Here is a 23,721-nt window from a genome sequence, read left to right as displayed (position 1 = left end):
ATCATAGAAAGCATGATGGCAATGAGCAGCAATCCATGGTTTTTCATGGTTTCTGTGGTCTTAAAATAGCACTGATAAACCTATTGTTACTATGCAAGAAATAAAAATGCCATTGCCATGGTAACTATATTTTTCATCAAATTACCATCATTGAATTTATAGCCTTCCCTGAAATCATAATGCATATGATATCTTTAAACCGTGTAAGAAAGCTTTCAGAATTCTTTAGTCGTTTTATTTTTTTATTTATCTGTTTGAAAAGAGGAGTGACTAATGCCCAGTGATAGTTTTATTGTTGCAACAGCTGTGGTATTTTAGCAGAATTTATAGTGAAGCCAAACATTCGGGCACTTTTTTGAGTAGTGAATTTGATTAGTTTAGTGATTTGTAGTGAATGTACGAAGTGTATCTGAAATTCACACAGGGGTCCTAGCAGAGCAAATACAGGTTATAGTAATGACTAAAAAGTGTCTTAATAATTCATCTTTATTTTGAATCTGCATCTATTGTTTAATAATTTCCAAGCTGACAAAAAAAAAAAAATCTAATGGTTTCCACTACAAATACCATTACAAACATCACAAACCATTAACTATTAAATATATATATATATATATATATATATATATATATATATATATATATATATATGGTTTCAAAATGGTTTCCTGAATATGTAATGTTTTGGGACATATTCTGTTAGGATTTAGCTAGCAATAAAAGACAACAAATTACCAGTAGAGAGACCCACAGTTTCCATTTAAACCAATACAAATCCCATTATAACCAGTAAAACCATTACAAATTCAGTTATAGCCTATTGTTTATTTATTGATAATCATATTTTTGTGTTATATTATTTGTTATTAAATTATTAATAATTTTCTTAAAAGTTAAGTTTAAAAGGTTTTGTGGCTTTTGCGTAGAAATATTTTTTTTTAGCGCCATGCACTGTTCCATCTCTGTCTGTTTGTTGTCATGAGAGGGAAGGCAATGCGCCTCCAGAGCGACAGGGGCCGCTAGTACACTTGAGCCGCTCACTGTTCCAGCCGTTAGTGAGGAGGGCTACTGCGGATATTACGGCAATTTCTACGGAGTCGAAGAGATAAACAAACATGTAATATTATACGTAAGACATTTTTTTCAATCAAAATCCATCCTGTCTTCATCCTGTACATTTTCTTCGAATTTTTCGCAGCGTCGTCACTTTTTACAGCGACCGGTGAAAGAAATTAATCTTCTTTCGAGCAAAACGAAGTTGTCTTGCCAAAAGAAGGACGATGGGTGGAAAAATGGCGTGAAACGATGAGCTTTACCGCATTCTTTATCTGACTGCTGTCAGAGGTAAATTACACTTTTATTATGCAATTTATGGTAAAACAAACACTTTATTTTAAACGATATCTGTTAAGTGTTTGCCCCATTTGACTTATGTAATGTAATAAATGTGTTTGTAAATGTGTAGGTCTGTATTCTGAGGATTTGTTCTGCAATTTGCTGTCTTTAACATCATATTTCATCTAGTAATAATACTTAAGGTCTTTCTTAAATTGGAACACTATAAACGTATTTGTATGTTATTGTATGTAACTAATCCATGTTTCTCTCTCTCTCGCTCTCTTTTTTTTTTTTTTTTAGACAAGTGTCTGTGATCATCCCTTAACCCAAAAGGGAGAGTCTCTGGACTGTGATTCATTTGCTCCCAAGTTCACTTGAATTAGACGTCTAAAGTCATGGCTTGGGCTCTGAAACTACCTCTGGCCGATGAGGTGATCGAGTCTGGTCTGGTCCAGGACTTCGATGCCAGTCTGTCAGGGATCGGGCAAGAGCTTGGAGCCGGTGCTTACAGCATGAGGTCAGTTTGTGTACTAACTTTATTGTTTAGGGATGTTTAGGTCATTTCAAATTATTGGTGTGTTCTGAGACCTGTGGTACTCGATAAATGTCATCCTTTGTTGAATTGTAGCTCTTTAAAGTACTGTATGTTCGGTTGATTTGCGTTTTTGCCTTATTGAGAAGTGTTGTTTAATCTGTTTTACATGCTTGCTATGTCAAAGCCAGCTTCTTCTGCTGGGATGTTTAGAGTGTCATGATGAATGTGTTTTGGCACATCTTGTGTCTGACCTTCCAGAGAGGCACACACTGTGTCGTGTATTCCCTTACATAACTGTTGTGCAAAAAAAAAAAAAAAAAACATTTAGAAATGTATAGGTCTGTTTGTGCCGATGTTATCATGTGTAGGATTCGATTAAGTGTTTTATTCCATATTTAGGTTTTCAAGTGGGTTTTAAACATGTTTTAGTTTACTGACAAATTGAAGTTCTGTATGACATGACTGCAGTGCAGTCTGCGTATAATATTTTGTTCTGCTAGTTTATAAAACAAAAATTTTTGATTTTAAATGGTTGAAGTAAAATGCATTCCCATGTTGATAGTCAGATAGAGTCACTCTGTCTAGCCTCATTAGCTGGTCTCCAGGTAACAAAATAGTTGTGTGTTATAAACCACATGTTCCAGACCCTCTTTGCCATCTGTGATGATTTGTTCCCAGATGTTTGAGTTGGGCATTAGAAATATGCCTTTTGAGCTTTTGAAATGTCCCTGTATGGTAAACCAAAAATTGTAAAAAAAAAATATTTCTCTTGTTGTTTTGCAGTGATGTGCTAGCTCTCCCCATCTTTAAACAGGAGGAGTCTAATTTACCTCCGGAAAGCGACAATAAGATTCTTCCCTTCCAGTATGTACTGTGTGCCGCCACCTCTCCTGCTGTCAAACTACATGACGAGACGCTCACCTACCTCAATCAAGGTCTGTTCAGCAACACTGGCTGCAGAACATCTGAACTTTCCTTAGCATTTCCTAACATTATTCATGTTAATAGTTTATTAAAACGAACAAATGAAGTTTAAACGGTTTGTGCTTCTGAAGACTTAGAAAATACACAATTGTATAAAAGTTTAAGGTCAGTGCATTGATTAATTAAGTTATTTATTACAAAGAAATTATTTTGTTCAGTAAGGATGCATATTAAATTGATCAAAACTGACAGTGAAGACATTTATAATGTTCCGAAAGACTTCTGTTTCAAGTAAATTCATCAGATAATCCTGAAAAATGTTTTCAAGGTTTCCACAAAAATTTTAAGCAGCAACATTTCAACACTGATAATAGGAAATATTTCTTGGACAGCAAATCAGCATATTAGAATGATTTCTAATGTATCTTGTGACACTGAAGACTCGAATAATGATGCTAAAAATTAAGTTATGCAATGACGGGAATTTTGCACTTTCAAATATATTAAAATTGAAAACACTTATTTTAAATTGCAATAATATTTTACAATATTGCTGTATTTACCATATTTCTGTTAAAAAATTGCTGCCTTGGTTAGCATAAGAGACATTTTTCAAATAAAAATCTTGCTGACCCCAAACTTTTGAACAGTTTGGGATCAGAACAATTTTAATGTTTTTTACATTAATGAGTTTCTTATGCTCATCAAGGCTGCATTTACTTGATCAAAAATACATGAAACAATGTAATATTGTGAAATATTATTACGATGTAAAATAACATTTTTCTATTTTAATATACATAAAATCTAATTTATTCCTGTGATGCAAAGCTAATTTTTCAACATCATTACTCCAGTCTTCAGTGTCACACGATCCTTCAGAAATCATTCTAATATGATGATTTATTATCAGTGCTGGAAACTGTTGTACTGCTTAATATTTTTTTTGGGAACGTGTGATACTTCTTTCAGGATTCTTTGATGAATAAAAAGTTAAAAAGAAGAGCATTTATTTAAAATAGAGATCTTTTCTAATATAGACTACCGTTCAAAAGTTTTGGGTGAGTAAATTTGTATTTTCTTTTATTGAAAGAAATTAAAACTTTTATTCAGCAAAGATGAGTTAAATTGTTAAAAATTGATAGCAAAGATTTATATTGTTATAAAAAACATTTATATTTTGAATAAAGGCTTTTCTTTTTAACTTTGTATTCATCAAAGAATCCTGAAAAAAGTATCGGAGTTTCCAAAAAAATATTTGGCAGCACAACTGATGGCAACATTGATAATTCTAATAAAAAATCAGCATATTAGAATGATTTCTGAAGGATCATGTGACACTTTATACTTGAGTAATGGCTGATGGAAATTCAGCTTTGCATCACAGAAATAAATTATATTTTAAAGGATATTAAAATAGAAACCATTATTTTATATTGTAATAACATTTTGCAAGATTACTGTTTTTTCTTTATTTTTGATCAAATAAATGCAGCCTTGATGAGCAGAAGAGACTTCTTTAAAAAACATTACAAGTCTTACTGATCCCAAACTTTTGAACTGTAGTTTATATATATATATATATATATATATATATATATATATATATATATATATATATATATATATATATATAGATATATATATATATATATATATATATATATATATACCATCTGTCCACATTCACTTTCAATGTATGAAAAAAACTTTTTTTTAAATGTTTTTACTGGTATTGCTAATTTTTTCCCCATCGGCTGCAGGACAGTCTTATGAGATACGAATGCTGGACAATCGGAAAATGGGGGAACTTCCTGAGATCAATGGGAAAATGGTGAAGGTGAGGATTTGCTGGCTGTTCTTTCTAATCCCCCATAATTCATGCTTCCCACATACAGGATTATGCTTGCATCAAGGCTGAATCACTTGAGCTGTTGAGAATCCTCTAAGTTTTCTGCTTAATCTTGCTGTTTTATATCTAAAGAGAGCTTACTGAATCATAAGTGCTTCTTGTGACTTATCTCTACCACTGTTTTTCTTGTGGTTACTCCCTGCAGAGCATCATCCGTGTCGTGTTTCATGATCGCCGCCTTCAGTACACTGAACACCAGCAGCTGGAGGGCTGGCGCTGGAACAGGCCGGGAGACAGAATCCTTGATTTAGGTAAATATTGTGACCCACTGCTAACACAAATTGTAAAATCAGTAGTATAATAAGATGACTGTGAAAAATTGGCACTTAAAGATATGTTTGCCACCAGTTTGTCAGTGTTGTGGAAATATAGGAATTAGACTTTAATAACATGCTTGCACTGAAATCCTCAGATATCCCGATGTCAGTAGGGGTGGTTGATCCCAGGGCAAACCCTACACAGCTCAACACTGTGGAGTTCCTCTGGGACCCCTCGAAAAGGACCTCTGTGTTTATTCAGGTATCATAGTCTGCTTTTGCTGACCTCAAGAACAACTTTCCCATACACTGTGAGTGGAGCCTTAAAAATCCCAACGTGAGGTTTCATGTTTGTGTTTGTGTGTGTGTGTTTTTAATTTATCCACTGATACACACTCGATGTACTTTGTCAATGACATTAGGAAGGATTTTGACTCTGTTAAAGGGATAGTTCATCCAAAAATTAATATTTTGTCATAATTTACTCACCCTCATGTTATTACAAACTGTATGACTTTCTTTATTTTTGTGGAACACCAAAGAACATTTTTGGAGGAATATTTCAACTGTTTTTGTTCAAAACAACACTGGATTCCATCAACACAGACAGTTTCCAAATTTTTTGTTTATTTATTTTTAAATATCATTCACTGTTACTTATTATTGTCTTTTTTGTTTAGGTCCATTGTATAAGCACAGAGTTCACCATGCGTAAGCATGGAGGAGAAAAGGGAGTGCCGTTCCGTATTCAAATCGACACTTTCAAAGAGAATGAGGCCGGGGAGTACACTGAGCATCTGCACTCCGCCAGCTGCCAAATCAAAGTTTTTAAGGTGGGCTGAGGCCTCTGATAAACATTTACAATGTGACAATGCAAGATTCAGTGCAAGTACTGTTTATTAGTGCAGCATAATTTTTGTGTAATCTTGCAACCGAAACAAGATCTTCTTAGAGAATTAGATGCTAGTACAAGGTTTGCTTTGTGTTCAGCCTAAAGGTGCGGACAGAAAGCAGAAAACAGACAGAGAAAAAATGGAGAAACGAGCACCGCAGGAAAAGGAGAAATACCAGCCTTCATATGAAACCACCATTCTCACTGAGGTGTGTATCTGCTTCCTTGGAAACCATGAGTTCATCATAAATAGTTAAAAAAATAATAATAACAAATTTTGGTTTCACTCTAATATTATAGTTCTTAATTTCATATTTTTATAACATTTAAAATATTTTTTTTTAGTTGCTTTTTAATATGTGATAATATCTGATGTGTTGTGTATTTATTCAGTTCTCTCCATTGCCTGGAAAGCATGGGTTTTACATCTATATTTACATGAAATATTTAATTAGTCTCTGTTAATAATTAGAGATTTTAATTTATGATTTATTGTATATTTTTAGGTGTTTTATTTACATTTATTATACTAGTATATTTATAATATTAATTTTTTCCCATTTGATTTTGATTGTGATGATATCTGGTGTTTTGTATTTATCCAGTGCTCTCCGTGGCCTGAGATTACATACGTCAACAATTCCCCATCACCAGGTTTCAACAGCACCCACAACAGCTTTCCTGTGAGCGAAGGGTAGGAAATATTCATCAGAATTGTCTGAGCTTTATAATGCTAAAGCTAAATAGAATACTGAATAGGAAAATAGCAGTTGATTAGATTTCGATTAAAACCTATGCAGTCATTTTCTTCTTTGGAAGCACATTTACTTTCAACTAATGGTTTATGGTTTTGCCTTGAAAATGGTTCACCCAATCACCAGCCGGAGCCTGTGGCACAGTTAGCAGATGTGAGTGTGTCTGTGTTCATCTTCTCTCATATTTGAGATTCACTGCTCTCAGTAACATTCATTAAACGTTTCTAGTGACATTCTAGGATCAGCATCACTCGTGTGTGTGTGTGTTTGTGTCTGTGTGTATACATATATACATGCACACACAAGACATGTTCTTGGTTAGATTAATTCCAGTGTTCTCTTGTGTGTTACAACATTTATGCATTCTACATTTTCTCATTTGAACAATGTTTTATGTTTGTACAAGCAAATCTATCTGTGTTCCATTTGCATTTGTGTGGGATTTAGTTCTTAGCTGATCTTAATATCTACTTATCCACTTAACTAGTTTAGTTGAGCTGTATTGGAAATGGAATGGTCAATAGCTACCCTTCAGTATAGTGTGTATGTGTGTGTGAAGGCATGCTCCCTGCTTCCATGTACATTTTTATGTCAGGAGAACTACAATCGTACATCAAAGACCATTTGTGTCCATTCATATCGTTGCAGCTGCTATTTTAAAGTTAGCTGTAAAAAGCTTTTTTTGTTGCTTTTGCATGTTCATTAGCACATTTCAGAGTGTATGTTGCCCTTTGTAGCTTTTTTTTATTGTTAGAACTAATAGTTTATAATACAGCATAGGGATGGGGGTGGGCAGTATGACCTAAATATTAGTTATTTCTGCTGGAAATTCAACCCAAAAATGTTTATTTTATATTTGTTTTAATATTCATTTAAATGTAATTTATATATATATATATAAGTGTAAAACTGGTAGATTAAATAATTTATAATGCTAAGTACTGAATGTAATTTTATTATTATTATTTTTTAAAGCATGCCTAAGAAATACTATGACATAACATGATCTATAGTTTGACACATTTCTACTGTTATATTATCATACTGCCCAGCCCTTACATAATTTTCAAAAATAACATGTTCACTACTGTTCAAAAGGTTGGGCTAAGTAAGTTTTTTTTTTTTTCTTGCTGAAGGAAATCAGTACATTTATTCAGCAAAGATGCCTTAAATTAATCAAAAGTCACTGGAACGGCATTTGTAATGTTACAAAGGATTTTTATTTCAAACAAATGCTTTTCTGTTCTTCAAAGAATTAAAAAAAATTAAGTATATCAGTGACATTGAAGACTGGAGAGTAATTTCTGCTGAAAATTCAGCTTTGCCATCATAGTATTAGATAAAAAAAAAATTATTATAACAATATAAAAAACAGCTATTTTAAATAGGAATATTATGAAATATAATTACTGCTTGTACTGTATTTTAAATGTGTAAATAAAGCCTTGGTGAGACTTTTTTTCAAAAACTAAAAAAAAAAAAAAAAGCTTACTGACCCCACACTTTTGAACAGTAGTGTGTAGATACAGGAACCAAATTAAATGTAAACAGCCTTAAATCAACATTTACAGGCTGATCTACAATAATCATTCAGTTTGGTACCTTTTCCTGTAACAAATCTATTTTGATTTCCTCATGCTTTTGTGATTGTATGTTGATAGACTGATAGACTTTTAAAATGACTCCATGCATTAGTTTATATGCTGATGTTATGTGAGGTTTTAGTCCATTGTTTGTTTGTCTTTTCGTTTGTAACGTATAAGCCCCGTTAGTCACCACATGCTTCCTCATAACAAGATCATAACACTCGAGACAAATCTGAGATTTTAAAACTGAGAGACGTTCTGCCTTACAGTTGTCGTGCCACCTACTTACAAGAGACAGTGAAAGCAATCAGGTACATGAATTTATTTGCTAATTTGAATTTGTTGAATTGTTTATTTGCCAAAGGTAACACTTGGTTGGTGTGCAAAGGTTTTATTAAATCTGTTTATGAACTCGGTTCAACTCAGGCCGGACAGTTTAAGGGGGAGTGTCTGACTTCAGTACAGGGACTGTACAATGGAAAAACAGACTTATTATGATCAGTTTATGGTCAGTGTGCTAAGGCCTATTTTGTCCTTTCTCTTTGCCCCCGAACAAACAGAATCTGTTGCCAACGGCAACGCCACAGGAAGCACAGCAGTGGCTCCATAGAAACCGTTTTTCACCATTCTGCCGTCTCTTCACAAACTTCTCGGGTAAAGGGACGATCAGGCTTACATAAGTGTGCATCACATTCCATACAGGCTTCTGCTCACTCAGCAACCATACAGTGCCCCACCATTCCTTACATCACTCTCATTCAGATGACACATGCTCTCCAATCTCATTCTCATCATAATGTTTTTAGAAAAAATGTAATATACCTCTTGGTTTCATATTACCTTTCAGAATAGTTTGAAAAAATTCTAGTGTGAGTGTGTTAACGGTCCTTTGATGTCACTTAGGGGCCGATCTGCTAAAACTGACCCGAGAGGATGTCATCCAGATCTGTGGACCTGCTGATGGTATTCGGCTATTTAATGCACTCAAAGGACGGTAAGAGTCCGTTGCAGCGATATTTTAGTTAACTAAAATTAAAACTATCAACATTTTTGTTACTTGAAATAGTCAAGTTTCATTATTTATGTAGCGCTTTTTACAGTGCAGATTGTCAAAGAAGCTTTACTTTACTTTACTTTACTTTATTTTATTTTATTAAACAGGGAAATAGTGTGCCGTTCTCCTTTGGCCAGACAAAACCAGCAGTTTAATTCTAGGCTGCGACAAAAATAAAAATTAATAGACGTTTAAAAATAAAAACTAAAACTAAAAAGAAGACAGCTTTAGTCTTTTAACTAAAATTAATATCAAAATCAAAAATATAAAAATAAAAACTACTCAAAATTGAAAAAAAAAAAAAAATAGTATCTCCATACTAGAATAACACTAAATTAATATATGTTTGTATGTATGTAACACACAGACGTCTCTTATGCTCACTAAGGCTGCATTTAGTAGATCAAAAATGCAGTAAAAATTGTAATATTGTAAAATATTATTACAATTTAAAATAACTGCTTTCTGTTGTAATACATTTTAAAATATAATTTATTTCTGTGATATTAAAGCTGAATTTTCAGCAGCCATTGCAGCAAGTTGTACTGCTTTATGTTTTCTGAAAACCGTGATTCATCACATTTTTGCTTTTATAAATATCCTTCTGGTCAGTTTCCATATTTTGCTTTTTTTCTTGGCTGTTGATGTTTACACATACTGTGTATGTTCCTGTATAGGGTGGTCCGTCCAAGACTCACCATCTACGTGTGCCAGGAGTCCCAACAGGCTCGTGAACAGCACCAGAAACATGAGAACGGAGACGGGTCTAGCAATGCTTTCTTCGGTGAGTTTGACATCAAGTGTATTAATATCAAACATGATTACATTTGTGCTCAAAGTGTTTGTAGGAAAGAAATGTTTGGCTGTGATATTATTAGGGAATAATTTTTTCCTTATCTGCACGGCTTGGTTATGTCAGCAAAATAGAAAAGCTTTTTAGAGGCAGTAATGTTTTTTTTTCTTCTTTAGAATAATGTGCACTTACAATAAGACCTAGGACATGTGGTAAATGGGGTCAAATAATCAGGGAAAATGAATATCAAGTCTGTATTGATTTCATGTTGCCAGGTGTTTTTTTTTTTTCAGATTTGTGACCATTGTATCCTGTTATTATTTCAATGTCTTTCCCTTTTTTTCACAGTGGTTTGTTGGTTAAGGTCTCATGTTTCTTTACCCCCATCTTAGTGTATCATGCTATCTATCTGGAGGAGTTAACAGCTGTGGAACTGACAGAAAAGTTGGCTCAGCTCTTCAGCATCTCTCCACGGCAGATCAGTCAGATCTTCAAGCAGGGACCCACTGGCATCCATGTGTTAGTCAGTGATGAGGTGAGGGCTTCCACAGGCTTTCTTTTTCTTCAATACTTAGGCCAGAGTTTCTCAAATGGGGTTCGTGAAGCCCTAGGGATTTGTAAGGGAACTGATGGAGGTATGTGGGTTGATGAGAAGCCAATGATTGACTGGAATGTAAAATTAAGATAAAAAATGAGGCTATACAAGTAATGAAAATAAAATAGAAATAACAATATAGCTTAGCGCAATTATCAAATCAAAGACTATGATTTGAATAAATAAGCATAGTATTTTGCGCTGTGTGCACCTTGTTGCAAGTTTTGGAAACCCTGTGTGCTTTTGTTTCACTTTTCCACATTTGCATAATTTCCAACATTTTCCGTATTGCCCAAAATAAACGTTTTAAGATTTGAAATGTTAAAAGCTTCAAGGGTTTGAATGTTTGAAAGTAGTGAGAGATAGTTCACTCATTAATAAAATTCTGTCGTCATTTACTCATCCTAAAGTTATTCCAAACCTGTTTGAGTTCCTTTTTTCTGTTGAACATAAAAAAAGATATTTTGAAGAATATGGGTAACCAAACAGTTGATAACTTACATAGTATACGAAGAAAAAAAAATACCATGGAAATCAGTGGGGACCAACAACTGTTGAAATTCATTCAGGTTTGAAACAACTTGAGGATGAGTAAATGTCAACAGAATTTTAATTTTTTTTTTTTTTTGGTGATCCATCCCTTAAGATATAAATATTGGTAACTTGTAGTCTAAATTTTAATTATCAAATATAATTTTTTATTTTACAGTACAGCTGTAATTTACAACAGTAATATATTGATGTCTTTAATATTAGAGTTCAGACTAATAATAATAAGAAGAAGAAAGATCCTGAAAGAAGTCTTAGTTGGTTTCAGCAGTAGCAGTAAGAGATATTTTCATATGAGATGAAATCATATAACTGTTAAAATCAACATACATGACAAAACAATTGCAGTGTAGTTTTTTGGCCAAGTTGTGCACCCCTATTTATGAATAAGTTTTAAATAAAATAAAGCAAAATAAAGCATTTACTGAAAAAAGTTTATATTAAAATATTTAATCTGTTTGCCTGCTTGTCATTTGACCATTGACCAAGAGAGAATTGTGAATATGCAAACGTGTCGTTACATTTTTGAAATATTTACTCAATCTTAGGAGTTTCTTCAAGTAAATGTTTTACGTATAAGCAGTTCAGCTGATAAAGTTTAGGAACCCCTGGTATAGGCACTTAACTTGCATATGTTTAGATTTCTTTGCACTAACCTGTGCTCACTATAAAAACATTGCCTTCACTTTACAAGTGTGGCAAAAAACACTTTACTGTTGAAATTTGCTTACTTACAAATCCATGTTCAAGTTGTCCCTTTGGCTCTGTCCCTAGAAGGCAGTAGTTTATTCAAGGACACAACAACGATGAGGCATGATAATAATCCCAGGATTGTGAACCTCCATTTTCCTGTGCAACGTTAACCCTATTGCTACTTAATAGAGGGCAAGCTTAAAGCTATTTTCACACTTTGTTTCACTTTGTTTGGTCTGAAGATGCATTGCAAGAGATGCAAGCTACTTGCAGAAGGCCATTTCTGCAGAGCTTGCAGAATTTGCTGCTGTGCTTGCAGTACATCGCTCGTCGTCAATCTGTCATCGATAGCAGTTCATTTTCACAAATAAGAGCAGATTGCTTTTATACCAATTGTACACCATACTGGAGTCCACATGGACTCTGTGCACCCGAGTTTACAAAACCAAATGCATTGAGTTTGGTTCCGAAAGCTCAAGTGTGGAAAATAAGAGACAGCACTTGATTTTATCCATCAGTAATAGAACTTAGGCTAGACAGCATATTGAATTTACCGTGGATGAAAACAAGGCTTTAAGGGATAGATTTACAATCTTTACAATGGCAGGCACTCTATAAAGGTCCTAGATCACACAATTTTTGCCAACTCACAGTTTGAAGACTGTTTTATAGAGTTTTTGTCTACTAAAAGTTATTTTTCAGAAAGATGTTTCATCATCTGAATAATTGTATGTTGTTAAACAGTAGTACAATCCATTGAACATGCAATACCCTCCCTCACAGCTTCATTTTCATTCCTCTCAAACATTAAATACGATGCTGTTTAATTGAGTATTGACTGGATTTATAAAATGGGCATTACATACCAAAATTGAGCATCTTAAATGGATAATAGGGTTGAAAAATAAGGTGAGTTAAAAGTGAAAACCTTTTCGAAGGCAGATGATTTTGTTGGAACATGCAAAATAAAGACCGTTTCATACCGAGCATGAAACAAATGATTGCTTTCTGCTAATTCATGCCTGCATGCTAGGTGACGCTGACCAACAATGCATTTTTATTCAGAATCTCGTATATGTATCTAACATCGTCCGCTGCTAAACCGCATTACATTAAGATAATTCAAGACTGGTTCTACATCATAAACACAAACTATCTATAATGCTTACAAGAATGCATCTTAAAATGTATTTGTAGGTACAATTAGCATCAAGCTACACATTCGAAAATGAATGTGATTATTAATGTTTTTGCTTAAAACTCAGATCATCGAGTGCTTGTAATAACCTCCGATTGTGATCTATAGTTGATTTTGATTTTATAATAGGCAGACATGCACTCACTACTCGGTGGAGAATTAATAGAAATTATATTCTGTATGAAGAACATGTGAGAATAAAGTATTTTCACATTCAGTGTGAAAAGGTCTTAAGATCAGGAACGTGTATAAGAAAAATAAATTAAGACTTTTCTCTGGTGATGTATGCAATACGTCTCACAACATTCATTTTTGAGATCAAAATCCATGTCTAAATCTAATCAACAACTGATGGACAGAAACAAGTTTTTTCAAAATGTACGTCTTGAAACAGAAAAAAAGATCTGATGCTAGTTCTGTTTTATCATGTAATATATCAGTGATATTTTTCTGACTTAATCGTTATGTTCTCATTCAAACAGATGATTCAGAACTTTCAAGATGAGATGTGTTTTGTCCTGGACACAATGAAAGGTATGAGCAAGCCAGTTTTTTTCCAAAGAGTTGACAAGTTGAACCCACATGTCTTTGTTTCTAGTTGACCTCTGTTTTATAACTTGCACTCTTTTGATTGAATTTGCAGCTGAAACAAACGATGGCTATCACATCATTTTGAAGTGAAAACAAAGGATGAGGGGGAGTGAACAGGCCCCTTATGTTTTTCTTGAGATTCAACCCACAGCCCTTTCCCTGCACACTTCCTGGACCTCACCGAAGATTGCTTGGCTTGGAATAATAATGGAAAGGAAAAAAGGCACCTGACCCATTTTGAAACCTTTGCAGTTTTATCCATGGAGCGTGTGCTGCCTTTTTCCTCCACTTTCCATTTACACTCGCAAAACAAACCGCAGAATTTCTATTTGACTTACTTTCTTTGCATCAATTTGCTTTGCAAGAAAAAAAGTTCATAATGTGCTATGTACACCTTAGCGGCTCAAACAGAGAATTGGCTGACGTTAAATACAGTATTATTTGGTGTTGTCTGCCTGGATGTCACCCCCTGAGTATTTTAGCTGCATATGCTAGAGTCCCATGTGAAGTGCAGTCCACATGCCTCAATGAATACATGCTTTATAAACAACACAAGTAGAAGGTTATGATCCATTATGAGATCCATGGTAGGCCCAGAGATTTCCAGGACACTTATGAAATTGCCTCTGTTTATGATGAACGTTGTCATCAGTTCTCTCACCTGTGAGGAAGAAGTAGGCAATCCCATTCTTATGTTGTCCCCCTCACTTTTAGCAGATGTTGTGAGGGACAGAATGAATTAAATTTGCTCTATACTGCCACTATTATCAAGTAAATTTTTTGGCAGGTTCACTTCGGGTGAGCAGCGTGACTAACGCATTGCTGCGTGAATCATTTATGTTTTGTAAAAGTTAACTGTTGATTTCTTAAGCCTTGTGGACGCTAGTATGACTGTTGGACATGATATTAGGTTCTGTAGCTGTGATTCCTGATGATTTTTCAGGTGTTGCTGCAAATGCACGTTATTTACAGACGGGAGATGAACGGCAGCAGTGGGCATTATATATGTGCGTCTTTTTATTTTATTTTTTTAACGTTGTGCTTAAAACCTCTCCCTCCTTTTGTTTTTTCATCGTTGCATATACTAGAATAGTTTTTACAAATGTCAGACTTGCCAGAGCACTATTTTATGGTATAAAAGAGAGATCATGTTTTACTTTCTTTTTGTTTGTTTTTTTTGGATATGACCACTGATGTACTAATCTTTCAGGTCGGGTAAAGGAGAGAAACCTTGCACTGTGTGAGAAATGGTAGCTGTGGTTAGTGCTAGACGAAAACTAGACCAAGATGGTGAAGACGTGAGGTATTGTCTGTTGTGACCCTTTACCGTGTCATTGCAATGATTAAAATGACTTACCTTGAAATGAGCTGTTTTGTTTTATATGTTGTATTAACTTTTTTTCCTCATGCAACCCTATGTCTACAACCATTTTAAGAACTTTGTGGGCATTTATGAGGTGAAAATGCTTCACGAGGAATTTGAATTTCACGAAAATATATCTGGGTGACATTTCACCTCAATCAATAGAAATATATTTTGCATAAAGGAAATGAAAAGCATTTTTAAGACCATCAGTTTTTTTTCAATGTTATTATTATTATGACAAAATAATAATGAATAACAGTGTGACCCAAGCGTGTTCTAAAATCTTTGTGAAATTTACCCACCTATATTTATTGAATGAATTTATTTTTCATTGTCAGTCTCTTGCTTATAGTGTTTGACTACAGTCAACCCCACTTAGTTTCCATAGAAACCAAGCTGTCAAAAAAAAAAAAAATACAAAAATAAGCGAGGACTACAAATAGGCCCAGCTAGCCTAACGTACATGTCACAGATGGGACGTTTGTTTGAGGAACAGTTGCCCTTTATTGCTTTACACGCCTTGATCCCAAATATAACCGCTCTGAGAAACAATATCCGTTTTCCTGTCGAGGAAGACAACGCAGCGCCCAATGCTAACAATAGGCTCTTTAGAACTACATTTCCCGGCAGCCTCTACGCCGGCACTTTGATGACGTCACAATAAGTATATATGTGTCCCGTGCGGCATTCCTTCCTCTATTGTTACATTGTAACAAACCGGGGCAGAAGAGAGGCCCATAGGGTCCTCGGGCCGACAGATACTACACATCATTTTTGTTTTTTTTCTTTCCTTCGGAGTGGAAATATAACGTTGCGATTTGTCTAAACGTAGCGCAGAACACAACCACCTATCCGGAGGAAAAAAAACCCAGAAGGCTCGGCTCTATTTGTTCTTTTTGAATGCAGGCATTTTAAAGGATCACCTAAAGATTTTATCTGCACTTATTGGATGCATCTGCACCGGGATTTGTAATTTTCAATGAATAAGGTCCTTGTCTGCCTTCGTCTGCCCCGTTTTATTTTTTACAGAGCTTGACTGCAACGTTGAATTCTCGCATAGCCTTCTTGAAACACAAAACCCCCATTTGTAGTCTATGTCAAGACTAATATCCATTGTTTACTATGCTTAAATATTTGGACATCACTATATATCTTCGTGAATAAACTGCTATTTCCTTATTGGTCTGGCCATTTCGATGGGCTGAAGTCGCTTTTGTCTGTCATCTTGTAACCTTGTGGAAGTCTAAAGCTGAAATAGGTTAAAAATCCCCACAGAAAAGAACCATCCAAATAAAGGAAGCACGAATCGAGCGACAGCTTCGCCGGTTTAAAGGCTCTCTATTTCTGCCCAAGGTAAGCTTATGAAAAAGGTTTTGTGTTTCACTTCTGCCTGTCTTTCCCATACAGCCCAGCCTGCGAGGAAAATCGAGTAAAAATGGGTTGATCATTGGACCGGTTGCAACACAGCATGCCATTTTCTGCTCTGTCATAAGACCCTCTGTCTGTGTTTTCCAGTAAAGAATATAAAATCATAGGACAGACCATATGTGATGTGTCATTCCAATCATATTGGGTCACATTGTGGCAAGCCTTTTTAACATTTAGGCATATTGCTTTAACTACTGTGAAATTGTTTCACTAGCACTTATTTTACTAGTACTGTTTCATCACACACTCTCTCTGCTACAAGCCATTAATTTTGATTTGTTGCTTGTACTTATTCATTAGGCACTTTGTTATTAGTATCTGTACCATATATGTTAGACATGCTAGTTTGGGACACTTTCACCTATACAAGTGACATTTATTTCACTAGTCACAATAGATTTTTGGGCAATGGCTAGTCAAAATGGCTACTTTTAGTGAATTAGTAAAATACAACTAGTAATAACTGGATTACATACTACACATTACATATTACTATCTCTAATGAATAGTATCCATTGCATGAAGTACCTAACTATTTGAATTACTACTATAAATACTATAATACATTACAATATAATACAATTAAATGAATGTATACCAATGACAGTTAAAATTCCATTAAAACACTAAAATATAGATCTCTATAGAATTAATGATATACTAGTTAGTTTAAAGGAATAGATGATACCACGACTCGATGCAGCCATGTTTTATAATAGTGTCTTTATTGAATGATGTACCTGTTTTATAAATGAATATTTTTGCTAAAATAATGATTTCTATTAACATGGACACTATAGTGCAAAGTGTGATGTCATACTGTAATTAATCTTCCACTTTTTGTATTGCTAGACCTCTTTAAATTCCCAGCTGCTGGTTGTGGATGGACGTGGTGCATGGATGCATCTACAGAATGGGAATAATGTTTGCATTTTAAGAAATTGCAACGTCACCTATGCAGAGTTTGTCGATGCTGGAAAAGAAAGACGTGATGTTTGTGTCATTTGTCTAGGATGGGCTATTTCAGTGCAGACCAGTCAAACAGGCTGATGCATAGTCAGTACTGTAAGGTGATTATTCACGCTTTCTGTCCACCTCCAATAGGCCAAAGGATGTGTGAGGAGTTCTGCAAACATATTTCAGATTTCCAGTTGCATCCCTGCTTTTAAATGACCTGTGCTGCATTCAGAAACTATTCCTTCAGTTACTGGCATCATACCTCAATGCTATTGGAGAGGGATTTTCTTTTATGCTATTTTTATAAAGATGGAGCATCCCTGGATGTATGGCATAGAAATATGGTGGTAATACCACTTATCTTCTTGCTGACATCTTTGGGATATGCAAACATGCTCCTACCTACATGATATTCGTTTCTCACTTATTTAATGTGCATTGAGTTACATTTGCTGTTTGAGGCCCATATCTATTCCTGCCAGTTTTGCAAAATAAAATGGAGTGCTTTTAAAACCCTCTTACCACTTGCCAACGATCATAACTCACAAATCAAGGACTAATTACCTCTTTACATCTAAAACAGTGATTTTAAAATTGATCTTACCCAGAATTAGTGCCAGGAAGTTGCATATCCGACTAGTTTTAATACTTGATGTATGATGTAGCATCTATATAGTAAGTCTCAATTTGCAAGATGAATGCTTTTAAAATGAAGATTATTAGATTATTATGTCCAGTCATGATTATACCATCTTGCTCAGCTGTTTTGTTACCATTTATTTAGGTTTTATATAGACGTAATCTACCTAAACATTTTGGGTTGGGATGAGATGTGTTTGTTAGTAACCTTTACAAATCTTTGCTGTATAGGTTTGGTAGCATTTCAAAGCTTTCTGTATTCACTGCATGGATATACTTGTATTGCTTTACCATATGCATATATATACATGTTAGAACATATGCTTTTAAGACACTGAGTGTACATGATGGTGTCCAATAGTAGTGACATGCTCTAAGTTTGGCTCTGAGCAGAAATCTTGGCACGCTTTACTGAACACACAGTAATTGGCAGACGTACTGTATTATTTGCTAGCAGCTTACTTGTACATCACCACATCATTTCTGTGTATTTTACTGCATCACCAAGGTAGCATTAATTATAAAAGGTACACATAAAAGCGAGGTCGGTTTCACAGCAAGCAGAAATGGACTTGTTTCTTAGCATTTCTTGTTTCTATGGATACGGTTCATTCAAGAGCAGCACACTGTGTGTCAGACACTGACGTGTAAAGCAGTGTATACTCAATCAGGATCTCTTTTTGCAGCTGTTTTTTAATGTTTTAAGGTCGCAATGCATTGCCGGCGATAGGTGATTAACATGTATGTGGCTTGAATTTGACTCTAACCAACCTGATTATTGAATGAATGATTATAAAAAAAAATGAATCAATAAGACATTCATATACTCAAGCTAAGTCAGGCTAATGCTATTTCCTTAGCATTCATAATGAGAGTTCATAAAACTAATCCAGTTTTTATGGATTTCAGAAATCTGTGGGATTAAATCCATTATGCTGTGAGTTTAATTGTCAGTCATAATTCATGTCATCTCTTTTCTCCTTCACATGGAAAAAGCCGACCTTTCCTCAAAGCCACCGCCAAACTGTTCTCATTCAAGCCAGCAAAAAGCCACTGACTGTTTAAAAATAGTGTTTAATCATGAAGACAATCAGGCATGGAACCACTCAAAGCAGTTGTATTACACAGCTCCCTCGGGCTAAGGAGGTGGTCTGATCAAACATCCCGACTCGGCCTTGTGTGACCTGTCTGGTTTGACTGAACCGGTCTCGTCATCAGCTAGCAAAGGCTTGTTGTTTGTAAGGTTTAAATGGGGGTGAAAGAAACCCAAAATGTGGATGCAGTTTTTCCATGGCTATTGCTTTAAACCAGTTACCATGGAGATGTTTGCAGGCTTCATGATTTCTAAGCAGGACTTTCATGCTGGATGAAGAAAGCAAATGTCAAGGATTAGGTAGCAAAATAGGTGATATTGCATAATCTTCCAGATGTGGCCTTTTTTGGTTGCATTTTTATGTTATATTTGGTCACTCTGACCTTCAGAATGAGGTATTTTAAGGACTGCAGCTGTTGTTCATTGTCAGTAGATTTTGGAACAAGCATTATGTGGAATGACAAAAGTACATTTTTCATATCCATCCAGTATTTTTGGTTGTGTTATATAACTTGTATTTGAAAGTGTGAAAAGTAAAAATGCTGCTCTTGGACGTATACATATACTACTTGCCATGTACACTCTTTAGTCATGATTGTTCATGTTTAAATTTTGCCAGCAATAGTCTGTCAGTCTGTTGGACAAAGCTTGTACCTATCTGTAATGCCTCCAGACGCAGTGTTTCCATGGAGACAGTGTCATCTCGTGGCCTGAAGCGCAGATTCGAGGAGGTGGACAGCGGCTCGCCGTGTTCCACACCCAAAGATTCGGATGATGACATCTCTAGCAGTGACAGCGCTGATAGCTGCGACAGTCTCAATGCTCCCTCCAGCTCTCTCACACGTAAGAACACACCATAAGTTAGTTTTATAATTTTGTTTTTATAACAACTACTATTCAAACAAGTTCCCTGCGTTTTGTTTTGTTCCTAGCCCCTGAGCTAATTCCACCTATAACATTTGCACTATTGCAGCAGTTGCAAATCAGAACATTCCAGTGTTAAGTGTGACAGCTGTTGTTTTACACATAGGTACCCTTTCAGAATTATACTATAGGCAGTCTGTGGACCATTATAAGCTCTTTAGTTAGTTGTGCAACCAAGTTGGCAATTTTCATTTGTTTGTAATAGCCACAGCACACACCAAAGAGGTTTCTGTACCAACATTCTTGTTGGAGCAACATTGGTTTTAAACAATCAGATTTTAAGAGTAGGTTTAAGGTTAGGCTTAGTCTTATAGCTATAGAAAACTACATTCTTATCAATTATTTCCCACAGATGTTAGTGATTATGGATGGGGGTCAGGTTTAGTTTACCTTTTATATGAATGTTTTTCAAGGACCAACAAAGAATATTGTTTCAGGAACAAGTCCTACTTGGGCGTTGTGGCTAATGCAGCAAGCCTTGAGATAAAAAAAAAAACTCGCAAACACCAATTTGGGATTAAGTGAGACTTAGTTTGAACCACAGAATTGTCATTTAAGGAGACGTAGGTTGAGTACAAAAGCGATAGATCAAAACATTATTGTTTATGGTGCCTCTTTATCTTGTTTCTGTAGCCCCCTCCATTCTCAGAAGACACAAAGCATCTTTAGGTCGTAAGCAGGTACGCTTTGACGCGGTGACAGTCTATTACTTCTCCAGAAGGCAGGGCTTCACCAGTGTGCCCAGTCAGGGTGGCAGCTCCCTAGGCATGGCACGCCATCACTGTGCTATACGACATTACACCCTTGGCGAGTTTGCACGAGAACAAGAGAGCAGCCATAAGCATGTGCTGCGTCAACACCTACGGCAAGAAAAGCTCAACGCTCGCAAGTTGAAGGTCAGTTGTGTTGTTGGTCATTGTTCTGTTGTAGCTTCTGCTCTTCCTGCAGGATTCTGCTTTTGCAGTAGGGTAGCCATTTTGTTTTGATTTTAAGACCTCTTTTACCTGACTTTTCCCAGCTGACACGGAATGGAACTGTGGATTGTCCTGAAGCAGAGTTGCTTACCCTTGACGACATATCCGATGAGGATCTGGATGTTGAGAGTGTAGAAGTGGATGATTGCTTCTTCTTGCAGCCTCTTCCGACCAAGAGGCGTCGGGCACTACTGAGGGCCTCGGGTATTGCCCGCATAGATGCCAGAGAAAAGGCTGAGCTGCGTGCCATACGTTTGTCCCGGGAGGAGTGTGGTTGTGACTGCCGCTTCTACTGCGACCCTCGCCACTGCGGCTGCAGCCAAGCTGGAATTAAGTGCCAGGTAGGGCACATGGTATTCTTAAAAGTCAGACTTAAGATAAGTCCAGTTGGCCCAGGGGTATCCCATCCTGCTTCTGAACGGCCACCTTCCTGCAGAGTTTAGCTCCAGCAGACCTCCCTGGAAGTTTCTAGTAATCCTGAGGACATTGAGTTGCTGAAGGTGGTCCTCCAGAAGCAAGATCAGACACCCATGATTTGGCCTATTCAATTAAAAGAAATGCTCTTTCTCTTTGACCTTGTTTCAAAGGTGGATCGGATGTCCTTCCCATGTGGCTGCACCCGTGATGGTTGTGGTAATACAGCTGGCCGCATTGAGTTCAACCCTCTTCGTGTGCGTACCCACTATCTTCACACTATCATGAAACTTGACCTGGAAAAGAGAAGCCTGTTGGGTGTAAGGTCTGGAGAGGATTGTGGGGAAGAGACAGAGATAGTCTCTTCTTCATCTCTGTCTCTTTCTCCCTTGGACTCGGATGTGGAGGTGGAAAGCCAAAGCGTTCAGGAGCTGCAAGAGGAGCAGTGCGACAGCCTGGAGCGTGAGAACGAAACAGCTGTGCTTCACCTACAAAGTGCAGAGGAACGGGAAAGGAGACTGGAACAAGAGGAGCAGCAGGTTGAGGAGGGGCAGACCCCTGACCCAACCCTTTGCCTCCTGCAGGGTGCCCTCACCAGCCAAGCTGGGATGGAGGGCATTGAAGGTGTTGAGGGAGTCCTTCTAGAAGGGCCTTTTCCTGAAGGTACCACCCTGCTGTGTATTGCAGAGAACCATGCGGATGAACAGACCGAGCAGAGGCTGCTCAAAGACCCTGCTTCTGTCCTCTATTATCAGGTAGGTCATGTAGAGACAGCAGCCTTTGAGACACTTCCTGCGCAAGTAGAGGAGGTGGTGAGTGAAGGTGGGGATCCAGATACGAAGAGCGATCGGCAAAACCAAGAAACCTGCGGGCAGGATTCGGCCAAGAGCTTGTCTGTCGAAGTACCTCCACCTCTCAAGGATGGGGGCGAAGAACATCTTTGTCCAGAACAGGCCTCAAATGAAGGGGAATGTCTTGAGACGTGCCTGGCACTGGATGAAAAGGCAGTACAACTTCCTCCAGAAGTGTAGAGCCCATCACCTCTGCAGATGTTTTGCACAAGTTAGTCATTAAATTCAAAGAGAGCCTACTCCACACAGTGCGATATGTTACAAGACTGCATAATGTTATTAAATGTTAAAGAAACAAGTTACCTTTATGGGTTTGTATCCAATTTAGCTGGAGATAAGTATGTACTGTGTTTGAAGTAGGTTGTCCGTGGTAAAATAAGTTATTAAAAAGAAAAAAAAAATAGAATAATTTATTTAAAAAAATTGAAAAAGAAACTCAAGAAAAGCAGAGATCCTGATCTGACAACAAGTGTTTGTTTTTCCAGTATGGTATCAGTTTATTACTTGATACTAGTGGGGAAAAGTGGCCTTTATGTCGAGGAGCAAGCATTTTCAGGATTATCCAGCGCCTTTGTATGGCCTTTCCAGTTTGTAGAGTTTCCGATACTGCACCCCAACAACTAATTGGCACTGTCAGGAGGGTATATGCTAACGCTATGTTCATGTCTTGTCGGAATGATCACAATTATGAGATGACAACTCTTAGCTATTCATATACTCAGTTTCTATGACAAAGCTCATAACGTCAAAATGTATCCAAGCACAGCTTTGTTGCTTATTGCAAAAAAAAAAAAAAGCAAAAAAAAAAAAAAAAAATAATATTTCACATCAACATTGGATTGGAGCTTTTGTAAAATTAAGTAGTTCCAAACTTGGAATTACAAAAGTTTCCAAAGGCCTTGAATGGTTTCTAATACTCCGAATCCTGTAATTATGGTAATTCTTTCAGGGCGTGAATGCAACATTAGTAATATGCATATGGCTAATGCTAACTCAGTGCTAACGCTAAGAGAAGGGGTTGCTAATTTCAGAAGAGGGTGTTGTTTGTAGCATCCTTCCTGTGAATAGACCCAATGATCCTGGAAATACTTGGTTTTCATGTACTGTACAAGTGTTTTGCTAAGAGCTAGCATGAAGATGAGTGAAAAAGCTGCTTGTTCTTTGTATGCACGTTGAAAACTTGATTCGTTTGAACTTGCTGAGAGGGGATCAGGAGGATGAATGAATGTGCAAGCCATTTGCACAGCAGTTCTTTACTGATTTATCGTAGTCTTGACCTGACACCGTTTGAAGCTGTAGCCTACCGTCCCAGTTTGTGGACGTTTATTTATTTACCACCGCTTTATATTGTTAGGGCGAGGACAATGTGTGTGAATATTGTCATCTACAATCATTTAGGTTGT

At 36.3% G+C, this 23,721-nt stretch overlaps 2 protein-coding genes across 5 annotated transcripts; both read left to right on the top strand.

The window, feature by feature from the left end:
* Window positions 1–987: 987 nt before the first annotated feature.
* Window positions 988–15,036, top strand: tfcp2 (transcription factor CP2). 3 transcript variants are annotated; one of them, XM_042751053.1, is made up of 18 exons: window positions 988–1,117; window positions 1,199–1,344; window positions 1,639–1,855; window positions 2,657–2,808; window positions 4,561–4,637; window positions 4,855–4,960; window positions 5,122–5,228; window positions 5,647–5,799; window positions 5,957–6,067; window positions 6,464–6,552; window positions 6,718–6,766; window positions 8,469–8,510; window positions 8,760–8,853; window positions 9,103–9,193; window positions 9,931–10,037; window positions 10,439–10,581; window positions 13,564–13,615; window positions 13,725–15,036. In XM_042751053.1, the coding sequence occupies exons 3-18, from the start codon at window positions 1,734–1,736 to the stop codon at window positions 13,760–13,762; spliced, it is 1,533 nt and encodes a 510-aa protein (XP_042606987.1). In that variant the 5' UTR covers window positions 988–1,117; window positions 1,199–1,344; window positions 1,639–1,733; the 3' UTR covers window positions 13,763–15,036. The 3 variants fall into 3 exon arrangements, with proteins under 3 accessions (XP_042606987.1, XP_042606986.1, XP_042606988.1); XM_042751052.1 differs by having other exon boundaries at window positions 1,069–1,344; XM_042751054.1 differs by lacking the exon at window positions 8,469–8,510 and having other exon boundaries at window positions 1,070–1,344.
* A 145-nt stretch (window positions 15,037–15,181) lies between these two features.
* Window positions 15,182–23,139, top strand: csrnp2 (cysteine-serine-rich nuclear protein 2). 2 transcript variants are annotated; one of them, XM_019065664.2, is made up of 6 exons: window positions 15,182–16,391; window positions 17,319–17,536; window positions 19,829–19,998; window positions 20,713–20,975; window positions 21,098–21,394; window positions 21,641–23,139. In XM_019065664.2, exons 3-6 carry the CDS (start codon window positions 19,842–19,844, stop codon window positions 22,496–22,498), a joined length of 1,575 nt encoding a protein of 524 aa, XP_018921209.1. In that variant the 5' UTR covers window positions 15,182–16,391; window positions 17,319–17,536; window positions 19,829–19,841; the 3' UTR covers window positions 22,499–23,139. The 2 variants fall into 2 exon arrangements, with proteins under 2 accessions (XP_018921209.1, XP_018921210.1); XM_019065665.2 differs by lacking the exon at window positions 17,319–17,536.
* The last annotated feature ends 582 nt before the right edge of the window (window positions 23,140–23,721 follow it).

Source organism: Cyprinus carpio, chromosome B23, assembly GCF_018340385.1.
Source record: "Cyprinus carpio isolate SPL01 chromosome B23, ASM1834038v1, whole genome shotgun sequence".
Taxonomy (NCBI): Eukaryota; Metazoa; Chordata; class Actinopteri; order Cypriniformes; family Cyprinidae; genus Cyprinus; species Cyprinus carpio.
Note: the sequence above shows the minus strand (reverse complement) of the source record. Positions and strands in the feature narration are given on the sequence as shown.

Excerpts from the sequence above, each read along its gene's own strand:
- tfcp2 (XM_042751053.1), top strand. The coding sequence starts at position 1,734 with ATGGCTTGGGCTCTGAAACTACCTCTGGCCGATGAGGTGATCGAGTCT. Across the intron at positions 5,229-5,646 it reads GGACCTCTGTGTTTATTCAG|GTCCATTGTATAAGCACAGA; the intron begins GTATCATAGTCT and ends TTTTTTGTTTAG. Across the intron at positions 6,068-6,463 it reads AAACCACCATTCTCACTGAG|TGCTCTCCGTGGCCTGAGAT; the intron begins GTGTGTATCTGC and ends GTATTTATCCAG.
- csrnp2 (XM_019065665.2), top strand. The coding sequence starts at position 19,842 with ATGGAGACAGTGTCATCTCGTGGCCTGAAGCGCAGATTCGAGGAGGTG. Across the intron at positions 19,999-20,712 it reads TCCCTCCAGCTCTCTCACAC|CCCCCTCCATTCTCAGAAGA; the intron begins GTAAGAACACAC and ends TTGTTTCTGTAG. Across the intron at positions 20,976-21,097 it reads TCAACGCTCGCAAGTTGAAG|CTGACACGGAATGGAACTGT; the intron begins GTCAGTTGTGTT and ends GACTTTTCCCAG.